The sequence below is a fragment of the Hypanus sabinus genome, chromosome 10 (assembly GCF_030144855.1).
Source record: "Hypanus sabinus isolate sHypSab1 chromosome 10, sHypSab1.hap1, whole genome shotgun sequence".
Lineage (NCBI taxonomy): Eukaryota > Metazoa > Chordata > Chondrichthyes > Myliobatiformes > Dasyatidae > Hypanus > Hypanus sabinus.
In genome coordinates, this window is record NC_082715.1 from 46,327,041 (window position 1) to 46,339,744 (window position 12,704).

At 35.5% G+C, this 12,704-nt stretch overlaps 1 protein-coding gene across 1 annotated transcript in view; it reads right to left on the minus strand.

Moving 5' to 3' along the window:
• The window catches only part of apoba (apolipoprotein Ba), a 70,596-nt gene that overhangs the window by 20,185 nt on the left and 37,707 nt on the right, over positions 1-12,704 (minus strand). The window contains exons 23-27 of the mRNA XM_059981787.1: positions 12,319-12,512; positions 10,401-10,543; positions 8,597-9,018; positions 6,943-7,711; positions 23-6,909 (exon numbers count right to left, since the gene is read on the minus strand). Of these exons, the coding sequence (XP_059837770.1) occupies positions 23-6,909; positions 6,943-7,711; positions 8,597-9,018; positions 10,401-10,543; positions 12,319-12,512 (8,415 nt within the window). The remainder of the gene's footprint in view (positions 1-22; positions 6,910-6,942; positions 7,712-8,596; positions 9,019-10,400; positions 10,544-12,318; positions 12,513-12,704) is intronic.

Sequence of the window (12,704 nt, forward strand, 5' to 3'; positions counted from 1 at the left end):
ATATTACTATATTTGAACTTACCCTCTAACTCGTATTCCAGAAACTGCAGGGTAGAACTACATGTGGCTTCTACTGTTGCCATCAAGATATTTGCTTTGTCTTCATCTGATTTCACACTGGCAATCCACGAGGTGTTGTATATTGGTGTAAAAACATTGATGTTCCCAGTTAATGACTTAAATGCTGGGAAAACAACTGCTAGAGGCAGATGTATTGTCAGTGATGGGATCTCTATTGTCGTTGCTGGGATTATTAGGGCTGGTGGTTCAGAATCTGCTGCCAGCTTTGTATTGGTGCCCAAGTTCAAATACTGTCTAGCAGTTCCAAAAGACTTTAGTAGAGTAAACTGAGAAATCATGACTCTGAATTCTGGTATTTTCACTTCAAGATAAGGGATTTTGTTATATTCAATATATCTAGAATTAATGCTCACATCAGGAAAATTTATAATGGGAAAATCTGGCAAAACAACTTCAAATGGAAGGATGTTTGTCCTCAATGGGATAGTAATATCTGTGAAGTTAATGGTATATGACGGCACTTGAAGAGTAGTATATGGAATGTTAAATTCAGGTGTGATGAAGACTCTTGGTAGTTTTAATTCTGTTAAGTGGAATTTATATGAAGGCACAACAATGTTAACCAGTGGTATTGTGATTGTTGGAAATGTAATTTCATCGAGAATTGCACCATTTCCAACTGTTGGAAGAAAGTTGCTAAGTATCGTTTCTGGTACATCTTCAATCCACTTAGGAAGATGAAGTATAATTTCAGGGACATATACTTTTAGACCATTTGCTATCCTCTGGACCGGGAAGGGAATAAGAAAACCTTCTTCACTCTTTATGCACACTATTAATGCAGATGCATTAAAGTATTGTTTCTCCATCTCATGGACAGTCGCATCAAATTTTAGTACATCCCACAAATTTTTATCATAAACTGGAAGCTGTATGTTTTTCAAGAAATCTGCATATCCCTTCAAGGAACCAGCCAGGTCAAGACGTATTTCCGTTCTATTGTTTAATAGTTCTACTGCATTACTGTAGCTCATTGAAAAGAGGTGACCATTATGATTCCATTTCAATGCTTGGCTCTCTGGTGTGATACTTACGGTCACCTGCTGTTGTACATCTGCCCTGTTCCACCAAGAACTGGGTTGACTAAATTTGGCATTTAGATTTGCTGTCACACTCCAGGGTGCTAATTCTAGTGTTGCTTTAGAGGTCTGACTACCTTTCGTTAACAATGAGTTCATAGGTGTAATTAAATTACTTCCAGAATGTTCCCATACAGCAAAAATACGTCTTGTGGTTGCCTCCAAAGCAAGGTTTTCATTCATCACAATGTTAAAACTATTACCAGAAACTGTCTTAGCTGAAGAAGTTAGATCAACTTTTGCATTGGAACGAATATTATTTGAACTGAGGTAAACACTTGCTTCATGGTTCAAACCGCAAAAGAACTTGTTTATGGAAGACACACTTCCTCCAACCTGAGCGTTAGCTGAAGTTTCCAAATTGAAGTATGATGCAAGATCTCCCAAGGTAAGTGAATGTAGAGCTTTTCCTTCAAGATCTGTGTCAAATGAAGGCGCTAATAGCCTGTAGTCAAGAGACACCTTTGATTGCACATTGGGTTTAGACCTTGTATTACCACTCAAATCGTGTGTGAAATTAAAGATTAAATTGGGAAGTTTAATGTTGGCTCTGGAATTAATTGAAGCATCAACATTCTTCCATGATAAGCTCAGAGTGCTGTTGTGCTTTCCCTCAAAGGTCTCATGGTGAACAGAAATAGTTGTTGCTAATTTCATTCTTCGTCTTCTTGCTAGGCTTGTTGTTCCTTCTGCTTTAAAGTTTGAAGTGAAGATAGATGAAGATGAGATACTATAACGAGCAATTATATCTGACTGGTTGAAGAGTTCAGCATGAGCACCAAGTGTTACTAAACTTGATTTAAGTGAGAAATCATATGTCAAATTGCCCATAGCTGGAAGCTTGATAGGTTCCTGTATTGCAGGTATTTTGATCATTGGAAAAGATAATTTGTAAAGACTGTCTGGAATGTTCACCAATGTGAATTCAAAGGATGGCATAACAAAAGTGTAGGAAGGCATGTTAAAATTAATAATTGGCAATCTAAAGGCTGGAGTAGTAATTTCTCTTGTAGCAACAAAATGGAAATTTGGAATCTCTACTTTGTGAGGAGAGACTTCAGCCTTCAGTACTGGTATGGTATAACCTGGTATACGAAGAAATTTTGGCAGATAATTTGCACTGGGATTAACTTGTGATTGATCATTTCTTGATTGTTTCAAAACGCTGTCTCTAATCCGTATAAAGGCATTTTCAGATGTTGTACGAAGATCTCCAAACCACTTATAAACAGGTTTCAAGTCAATTCTAAAGTCATGAACATCTTTGTTCTTAATGTATTCAGTCTTCAGGCTTAAATCAAATGTTTGCCGTGGTGTTCTCAAAAATGATTTGAGTCCAGCATGCTCCCAAAGAGAGTATTCTTGAATAGGAGATCTTGGGATGGTAATGGGCATGGTCAGGAAATGCAAATTTGCATCACCAGTCAATGCAAGAAGTAAAATGATATTTTCTTCATTATTACTTGCTAAAATATTATGCTTGTACTTGTACTCATTGAACCTTGAAGTTACTTCCCAGGAATAATGCTGTTCATTTGGATTTAATATCAGTTCATAGTTATTCAGGAACTCAATTTTCCCAGTAAGTGTAAAAGGGAAAGCAACTTTTGCATTGACATTATTTCTTTCTTTCATAACAACTTCAAATGGTTTTACTGTGAAGGTAAATGAATTATCCACTGTACCCACTGCATATCCACGGAGGTCAGAATGTTGAATTCCCATTAATTTTACTTCCAACGATGCTAGATCTGCAGTTCCATCCACATTTATAATACTATTTCCAATCTGTGCAATACTTGTATTTGCATTCAACATTAAATTGGCATTAAATGAAGGGAAGACCTCAGTCTTGAAGTTTTGTTTCATGTTTACATATTTAGAGTCTGTGCTACTAACAAATGTGACTGTAAGAGCAGTTTCATCAAGATTCAATTTCCCTTCACCTCTGTATAATCCTTCATCAAAGAAATTCTTAAGAGAGAATTTTCCACCAGTATTTGTAGTGACAGTGCTTGTTACACTCTTTTCACTAACAATTGTTTCAACAATATTACTCAGGGATACTTGACTTGATAACGGTAAATCTGGTACATTGAAATCATGTTGATAATTTGTCTCCATTTTTGTGGAAAGTCCTCCATCTATTTTAATTCCTATAACATTCTTCGCTTCTGCTTTGTAGGGTTTAGAGGTAATTTTGATTAAAGTCTCTGCATTTCCATTCACAAATGGTTTTGAGAAAGTAAGCATTCCTTTGTGGTCAATGACGACAGCTGAATGGTCAAGTTTGATATTTTCACTCAGTTTCAAAAGATTCTGCTCAAGAACTGATAGCTGAGCTTTAGCTTCCAAGTCAAATGATGCGATGTCAAAACTTGATTCACCTCTTGCTGTGATATAAGCTAGAACTTCAGGTTTGCTTTCAACAACTGTGCTGTTGTGAATTCCAACAGTGGTGTGCAAGGTATAAACAGGAGATGAAATACTAAACATACCACTGAGTTTTCCAAATGCAGGAACAGATACTTGGTGGGGTATATGAGGCAGTTGGAATTCAGGAATCTTAATGTCATCCAGCATGAAGTTGTTTAAATTCACTTTTGGAATCTTGAAGTCAAGCTCAGTAAATGCACTGAAATCTATTGCAGGAATCATTATCTTTGGAAGTGTTTGCATGGGGAAATTCAAATCTGAAGTTAGAGAGAATGGTTCTGTGGGAATTTCAAAATTCTGTATGTCATGAATTGTTGTGAGAATGAAATTCTTAATTGTTTCCAAGTCAATTGTGAAGGAAGGAATAGTAAATACATTCAGAATGGTGATTGGTGGAACTTCAAATTTTGTAGGAATCGTAATAGTTTTTAGTTTCTCTAAATTAACATGATAAGATGCTGTAGTTAGATTTGTCAAAGGTACTGTAAATGATGGAATGACAATCTGTCCTTGCCTAATAGCCTGAATGCTGACTTCAAACTGAGGTACAGTTATTAAACCTAGGTTCAGCTCTGGAACAATAAAACCTTCTTCGAGGTAAGCATATATTTGGTTTACTACATCTGTGAGATCATTCTTTGATACAAAAGTTGCAATATGCTCTTTTGCCTCTTGATATGCTGTTGTGAGGTGTTGAATAAATATTTCATAATAATGCACAGCATCTTGCCAGTGACTTTGCAGTTCATTATAGATATTCATTTCACTGATCCTTGTGTAGATGTCCCCAATTCTGTCACCAAATGCAGCTTTTAGATCATGGTGAATTGCCACAGCTACACTTCTGAGTACATCTACCAGCACGTCAATCAATTCATTGAGATTGCTCTGTGTCAGGTAGTCGTTTATTAAATTATGAATTGTTAGTGTGTATTTTATCATGGACTTAACTTTCTCTTCTAGTTCTAATTCACTTATTTTATCTTTGACAACACTGTTTGTTTCTTGGATCCAGTTGTTCGTTTGATCAACAAAAGCATTATAATCAAATTCTCTTAAATCTTTAATAACTTTGATAAGAACCTCATTAATTTTATCAATCATTTTCTGGAAGTCATATAATCCTATCTGTTCATTTAGTTCATTAATATATTGAACTGCTCTGTCAACGTATGCCTTCACATCAATTCTTTTAAGTGTAGTTAGGACTCCTTGTATTCCTTCCTTCACCTTGTGTTGTTTAATGAATTGCACAGTTTCATCAAGAAGTTTCTGACTCAATTTATCAAGTTCAAGTGTTGTAATAATCTTCTGTATCTTGGTATTGATGAATTTAATAGTATCATCTATAGATAAGATCTCAGCGCAAAACTGAAAAATTTGGTATGTGCCTCTAATCCAATTATTTACTTTTTTACCAAATTCATTTAGTACTTGCTTCAGTTCTTCAATTAGCTCACTGAAGTTAATTGCTGAAATTTGTTGATTTAGTCTGTTGGCCAGTTCCTTCAAATTGATGTTTTGGAGTTGTGCCTGCACTTCCTTCAATTTAGTTTGTAACGCTGTGCACTGATGCTGAAGCCACTGTGCCATGCGAGTTTCCTGCAGAGCAAGCTGTTCAAGGAATGCCTGCATTTGAACGACAATCTTCAGAATTTTTTGGGTTATTTCATATTGTTCATCAATTTTTATCAACATATTCATAATCAAGTCAGTGTAGTTTCTAATGGCATCCTTCAATTCAGGTGTACCATACTGCTTCAGAGAGTTAAGGTAATTCTGCACATTGGTCAGTGTGTTATTGGATATCTCAATCAAAGCAAGGTTAAGTTGATCTGCTGATTTCTCATAATCTGTTACAAACTTAAGCACTTTATCCCTTATTTCGTTAATCTTCAAGTCCAAATTCACTTCTTTGATGTAATCATTTATTTGGCGCAGTATATTCTTGTATTTCTGGGCATAAGCCTTCGTGTTCATCAAAAAGTCAGTTAAGGACTTCAAAGCATCTAAAACGACATTTTTTAAGGAGTTGAAGTAGCTGGGCAAGTTTTCCAAGAAAGGTATGTCAACGACATGAACATTTGTATTTTTATCATATAGCAGATTACCTAAAATTTTTATCTTTGATGGTTCATCTGGATCAACAGTGTCCTTTCCCTCAATGGAGAGTTTTTTGCCAAAATCAACCTTTGCTTCACCTTCAATGTTCACGCCAATTCTGTCTGGATTGTTGTAGGCATTGATAGTTTGCATGTAGCCATTATTGTTTAACTGACCTTCCAGTTTCCATGTACTAGTCTGCTCACTTGGATTCAAAATAATATTTAAGGTGTTCTTCAGAAGTGTCTGTAAGAATTTCTCATTGTTATTACTATGTTCAGAAGTTCCTTCATAGCTATGATGAAGTGCAAGAGCAAATGGTTCTGCCTTCATTTGGAGTTTATTGTTAAGCTTTCCATTGTGCTTTGCCATGTAATCAACATTTCCATTGGCAGCAGTATCAACTTCAAAGGTGAAGATAAATGGAAGAGCTGCTGTACGAATCCGATTCACTAATTGCAATTGTTTTGATTTGCAAGATGCATCACTGGAGAAATATGCAGAAAATCCAATAATTTCAAAGTTTAACTTGTGATTAATTTTATTTGACTGTACTTTTCCAGTTGTGTTTGCACTTAATAAAACTTTCCATTCTGCACACCGCAAGTCATAAGAATGTTTCACCTGATGGGCATTCTGCTTTCCCATGAATTCACCTTTCAACTTAATCTTGAATGGTTCAAGCAGAAATTGTCCGGTATGGGTAAGATCAAGTTGTTGGTATTTGAAACTTGCATCATAATCAGAGGAAAGTCTGAAATCTTGCAATAGCATTTGTAAATTTTGATGGTAGATTCTTTCTGAATTAAGGTGCCAATTGGTCTGCATTACTGCATTGATTGCTCTTGAATTTATGGTAAAGCGATCTGTATGGTTAAATACAATTTCTTTATGTGCCAGCTCTGTAGTTGTGAGAAGGACCAGCCCCTGTGCTTTAGTAAAACCAATATTGAAGTTATTGCTTGCTTTAGTGTCCAAAATACTACCTGAAGAAGAAGTGAACATTTGCACTCCATTGCTATCTATTAATCCATTAAAATTCAAATTAACATAACTAGCATAATCATCTAGGATTTCAAATATCATGGTGGCTTTTGATTGTTGAACATTAACTTTGAATCTAGATCTCACATCAACAGGATCTATGTTAAAACTTGAGTTCGCTTCAGCTTTTAGACCACCATTCCCAATGCTCAGAGTACCCTGGTTACTTACATAAGGGAAATATGCAGAAGACTCTAACTGCAGACCATTGTCATTTAATTCAGCAGCAAATACATTGTGGAAAAGGAACTTCCAAAAACTCAATCCATTGGTTTCTCCCTCTTCTTTATACTTTCCTGTTGAGTTCAATAACAAACTCAGTTGTCCCTCATTGTAGCTGAGATGATCTGCAGTTTCTAAGCCAATGTTAAACATTTGACCACGTAGCTTGTTCTCTACCTTCAGTGCTTTATTGGTGTTAATCCATTTAATGTTGCTGATGAAGTCACCATCATCAGACTGGCCTGAAGTGTCACATTTCACTTCATGTCTCCTATTTGTCATCCTTACTTTGATGATATTTTTTAGATTTAATAATGAGCTCTCAGTGTTTGAGGAAAATGTTGAACTATCACGGCTGAATTCATTGTTCATTCTGTTGGTAATTTGGAGCAATGCAGAATTGAAATTTAAAATTGAGCTTCCACTGCCTTCGTTATAGGATTTAAATGTTTCAGACATGGTATAGTTCCAGGTAGAATAAAATGAAGATGCCTCCACCATTCCTTTTGCACGCCCTTGTATTTCAAAATTTGAATCATGTCCAAACCCAAATTGATATGATGAAATCAAGGAGGTCTTTGCTGCTCCTATAGTAAGTGCATGCCATTCAAATTCTACCTCAGATTTATCATTTAAACCACGGTTCTTTGTTAATAGCTTTACTGAAGATGTAAGTAAGGAATGTTTAAATGATCCAGTGATGTCTGTAGCTATATCTTCTCCAGCTTGGCTTGAGAGTGCTGAACCTATGACACATAAAAATACATACATTTTGAATTGTGACTGGAATTAAATTCAGGCACAGCAGTTAAGTACATGATAATTTTATAATGGTGAAATTATTTATGCCAATGAAAATTTGTGAAATCCAACAACTGTAATTAGTTTTCATGCCTAATGCAGTTTGCATAAATGCAGTTTTCAAAAATTTGCAAATTTATTGATCATCTATAATATTATTCTCTTTGTTTCTCAGATCATGAACTTTACACTGTTGATTCCAAACATTGTGGTACACATTCTTGTAATACTGTTTGTCCAAATTCTTAAATACGAGTTTGATGTTGCTGTCAAACAATGGTCTCAAGCCACTCACCTGAGCTATGAAATTCATGTGTTTTATTATTTGAAAAACTTATAACTATTGCCTTCCCTTCAAACAGAGCATGTGACTAAGTAGGAAATTAATTAAATCAAATATGCTCAAATAAAACATGGTATAGAACATAGAAGAACAGAACATTACAGCAGAGTACAGACCCTGAAACCCACGATGCTACGTGGACCTTTTAACTGACTATAAGATTAACCTATCCTTTCCCTCCAACATTTTTATCATACATGTGCATATATAAGGGTTTTTTAAATGCCCCTTATGTATTTTCTACCTCCACCCCAACAGAACATTCTGCCTACACTCTGTTTAAAGAACTTACCCCCTATACTTTCCTTCTTGAAAATTATGCTTTGTTGTATTAACCATTTCTGTTCTAGGAAGAAGTCTTTGGCAGTCCATTCTATCTATGCACCTTATCATCTTGAACATCTTTATCAAGTCACTCTCATTCTCCTTTCATAAATATGGATATAATAAAAAAAGGATATCAGTAACACATTATTAAAATTCTCACCTTTCAGTTGGTATGACAAAAAATCCAGAACCGAGTCTGCTCTGATATTTAGATCAACTGAAAATGGTCTTCCATCTTGCTTTCTACTGCGTTCACATTTAAAGTTAGAGGTCCAGTTATAATAATTATTGTTCAGCTGGGAAGAGAATTCCAGCTTGTCAATTGAAGGAATCTGGAGTTTGTATACTTTGGGAATTGTGAAAGAAGGAATAGAAGTTACTTCTCCAACAAGAGGAATAAAAACTGATGGTATTGTGTAATCATTCGACGGTGAAGTAATTCCGAGCACTTCTTTAGCCACTGGATGTAATCTCACTGTTCTTGGGAAAAGTGTAACTCCTTCAAACACTTTCCCACCAAAAGGAATTGGAGCGTGAATGTCAACTTTATTATTCCCAAATGTACCTGCGATGGAGCCTTGACTATGATGGGAAAAGTGTAGTGGAGGAAAGAAAAGAAAAACAATAAATTAGTTACGATTCTTATTAAAAGCAAATAAAGTCTTGTAACAGTTTGTATTCGTCCTTCATATTTTATGGTAAGGTGGAAAGGGATGTGGTCATCACTGGGCAAAAGTAAAAGGTCAGGAATTGAACAATGATTTTTTTCAGCGAAATACTAATAGAAAACTGAATTATAGCTAGGCATGGAAAATGAGAGACTTTCTAATGAAGACACAATGTTACTGAATAAGCAGTTAGATGAAATAGAGGAAGAATATAATGAAGCATAAACAAACAGGTTAGATGAGGTAAGGTGAGAGAAGATGATGGAGAAACTTAAAATGTAAAATAAGTCATCTCTAGTTCTTAACATTTCCTTATTGTTCAGATTCTGCTAAATTTTCTAAACTCTTATATGATAATCACTGATACTAGATTCAGTGAATGGTAGGCAAATTATGCAGGACCCAGCTTATTGTTCATTTGTAACATGTGGTCCCCTATCCAGTCATGTTCACCCGTTCCTGATGCACAAAGCTACTTGCAGCCTTAAGTCAAATGATCAGATTTGTGTGGGGCAAAGCTGCAGGTGCCACTGCGTGGAGCCACATTGAAGCCTCTAATAAAAGGCAAAGCTACAAGCAGAGCCTTGTTTTCTTCAAAATTGTCACAGATTTTAAGTTATCAAATGACCTTGAATTTCAGAGAAATTTTTAAAGCTAAGAAAATTAAATAAATAAAATAATTAGAAACATGGTATACCTGGAAATAATTCAAACATTAAAATGGAAGGAAAATAATTCCCAAAGTTACCTAGTGTGCCCTGGGTTTCTGAATTTTCAGATTTATGATACCCATGAACTCTATGCTACGGAGTTATACTGTGCTTGATAACCTGGTATAAGATCAAAGAAGTAAATCCTCAGTGTTAAGGACCCCATTGATGTTCAGCATGTGGAGTTCAGCAATAGATTGTAGTGACAGATGCAGCACGATTTGTCACTTAGAAAAATTCAGACTTCACCATTTGACAGCTTATGTATGGAAGTTAAAGATTTACTGAAATTTTAAATAGAAAACCTGAAATCCAGTTTTCAAGTTTCACTCCAATACTTGTAAGGAATAGCAGAAAATTGAAGCAAAATGAATTTAATGACAGCGGATCAATATAACAGTTTGTATTTTAATTTCCCATCTTGCAAATTGCTAGGTGGATAAACCAATGATGGAAACTTGCAGCCTGGGATCCATAAGAATGTTGCTCAGTAATTAGAACAGGGAAAGGACAGAGATGAAACTTTCAGCAGTGAGCTTTGAGAAGTAGCTCTTTGTCCCTTGATTAAGTAAACAGAATAACTTACTTCTTTAAAAAGAGTTTTTCTGGAAGAGTGAAATATGATCTCATTTGCTCCAAATCCAAGTTCCCCAGAGTTTGCAAATGATTTTGAATGGTGGGAGCAAATGGAACTTTACCATTAGCCTCTTGTAACCACATTTTGCTTGCCTGCCAAAAAAGAAACATGTACGTTTGTTTCCCTGCTTTGAATTAATCCCTGCTGCATAATTCCCTACAGGTGTAAAAGACAAAATCCTGCAAGTGAGCCCATAATACTACTGAAACTTCCATTTCTTACTGATGAAAATATTTTCATCTTATAAAAATCATGATCCCAAAACAATGACTTGCATTTACATCACAATATTAACAAGGTAAAGTACTCACTGATGCTTCTGCGGAACAATTTATTGAATAAGTTTCATTAATGTTAGCTTAGCGATTGGACAAGAAGTAGCAATTCATGGATAAGATTATTAATTGTAGATAAACTAAAGCTTAACAAAATGCCCATATTTATATACTTTATTTAGGCAGATTTGATGTCAAAGGAGCTCTAGGGCTGGAAGCATAGCTCAAGCCTTTAAAGGATAGCAAGATAAGTAGTCATGAGTTGGTGAATATGTAATTGGGTACATGGCAGAGCCTTCAGCCAGATAATTATCTGGAAGGAAATTCTTGTCATGTTAGACAACTGGTGTTCAGTACAGAAGGTGATGACGTTATGGTACAGTAAAGCTGAGTGTTATAATGTTAAAGATGACAGCATTTATATATGAGAGGCTGAAGGTGTATGAAAAACAAAAGGGGATGGCTTGGTGCAGGATGGAAAAGTTGATGGACCTTGGAAAATCTAGAAATGTTATTGCCAATAAAGGACGATGGACTTTGAGGGAATCTAGCAATAATGTAGCTGATGAAGGAATCACTGCTGTTGATTCTCCGGCCGTGACAGAACAGACAGAAAGAACCAGCAAGTGTAGACCCATACAACCAGAGAAAGGTTGATATTTTAGAAGGATGACATAGTCGACATTATGCCAAAGTCTGTAGACCTTCTAAGAAGGGTCAGGGAGGGTCACAATTATATAGAAGGTACGTACGGTACTGCTGAGTGCCATTTCAATGGAACAGCAAGGACTGCATCCTGAATGGAGATACTAATGCATGGTCATGCATCGAGGAAATGACAGGACTTTGGAACGGGATTTTTTGAGTGTGTGTAATGATACTTTAGTAAATGAAGCCATGATCAAAATGGGTTAAGATGAAAGACAGAAAGGGAGTTCAGCTGATCAGCACTGCTGGGAATTAAATAGTTAGCAGAAGAAGGCAGATTACAGTCAAGATAAACTGTGAAACAGCATGATAAGATATGACAAAGACATTACCAAACGATGTGAATCTTGTGCAGGAGTACAATTGATAATCAGATTGGTGCCAAGTATTCTTTAGGAATTTTGTTTTACTCTTTGTCCATTTGTTGTTTTATGATGTGCAGTTATGGAATGATTGTGAATTTATTTTTCAACAAATGAAAATAGAAATGCTGTAAATATACAGTATTGTGCACAAGTCTTAGGCACATATATATAGCTAGGGTGCCTAAGACTTTAGCTTAGTACTGTATACATTTATTTGGTCTCAGTAAAGAAAAAGGACAGGTTATGTTGCAAACAACAAAACTTCATCATTGGTAGTTTTAAAATAATCTACTGCATTTTTCACCATTTTTTAAGATTACAGATTGACATATTTATTCAATGGTGGCCCATCACTAATAATACTTTTAAAAAAAACCAATGTCTTGTATCTTTCTTTGGATCATGAATATTAACAAAGTGATAGAGTAAAATCAATGCAACAAGCCCAACTCCTGAAATTTGTTTCCACTGAAGGCAATAAAAATAAGAAAGCTACTATTTTGAATAGCTTGTGCTTACCTCAATTGATTTGCCAATAATGTGTCTCAGCGTCATATCAGTTTGCGCAACCTTTTTATTTAGGAAGGTGTCAAGGTGCTCACTTAGGGTCTGTTGGTATGTATCAAATGCTTTCATGTTCGTAATTTTCTCATTAAGTGTTTGAAGGTCAGACATTGCTTCTGAGTTCCATGCCACTTGGACCTTCTTAGAATCTGAAAATGAAACAGAATGCAATAAATTGCACAGATTTTGATTAAGGAATACATTTTGGGTTGTCAATTTTAAGCCAGTTCAAATGTAAATTATTTTTGCCTCATTTAATTGCAGTATCAGTACACTGCAGGTATGTAGTACTGCATAATACAATTACTAAGAGTGATTTTCAAAATGGTCAGAACATCATC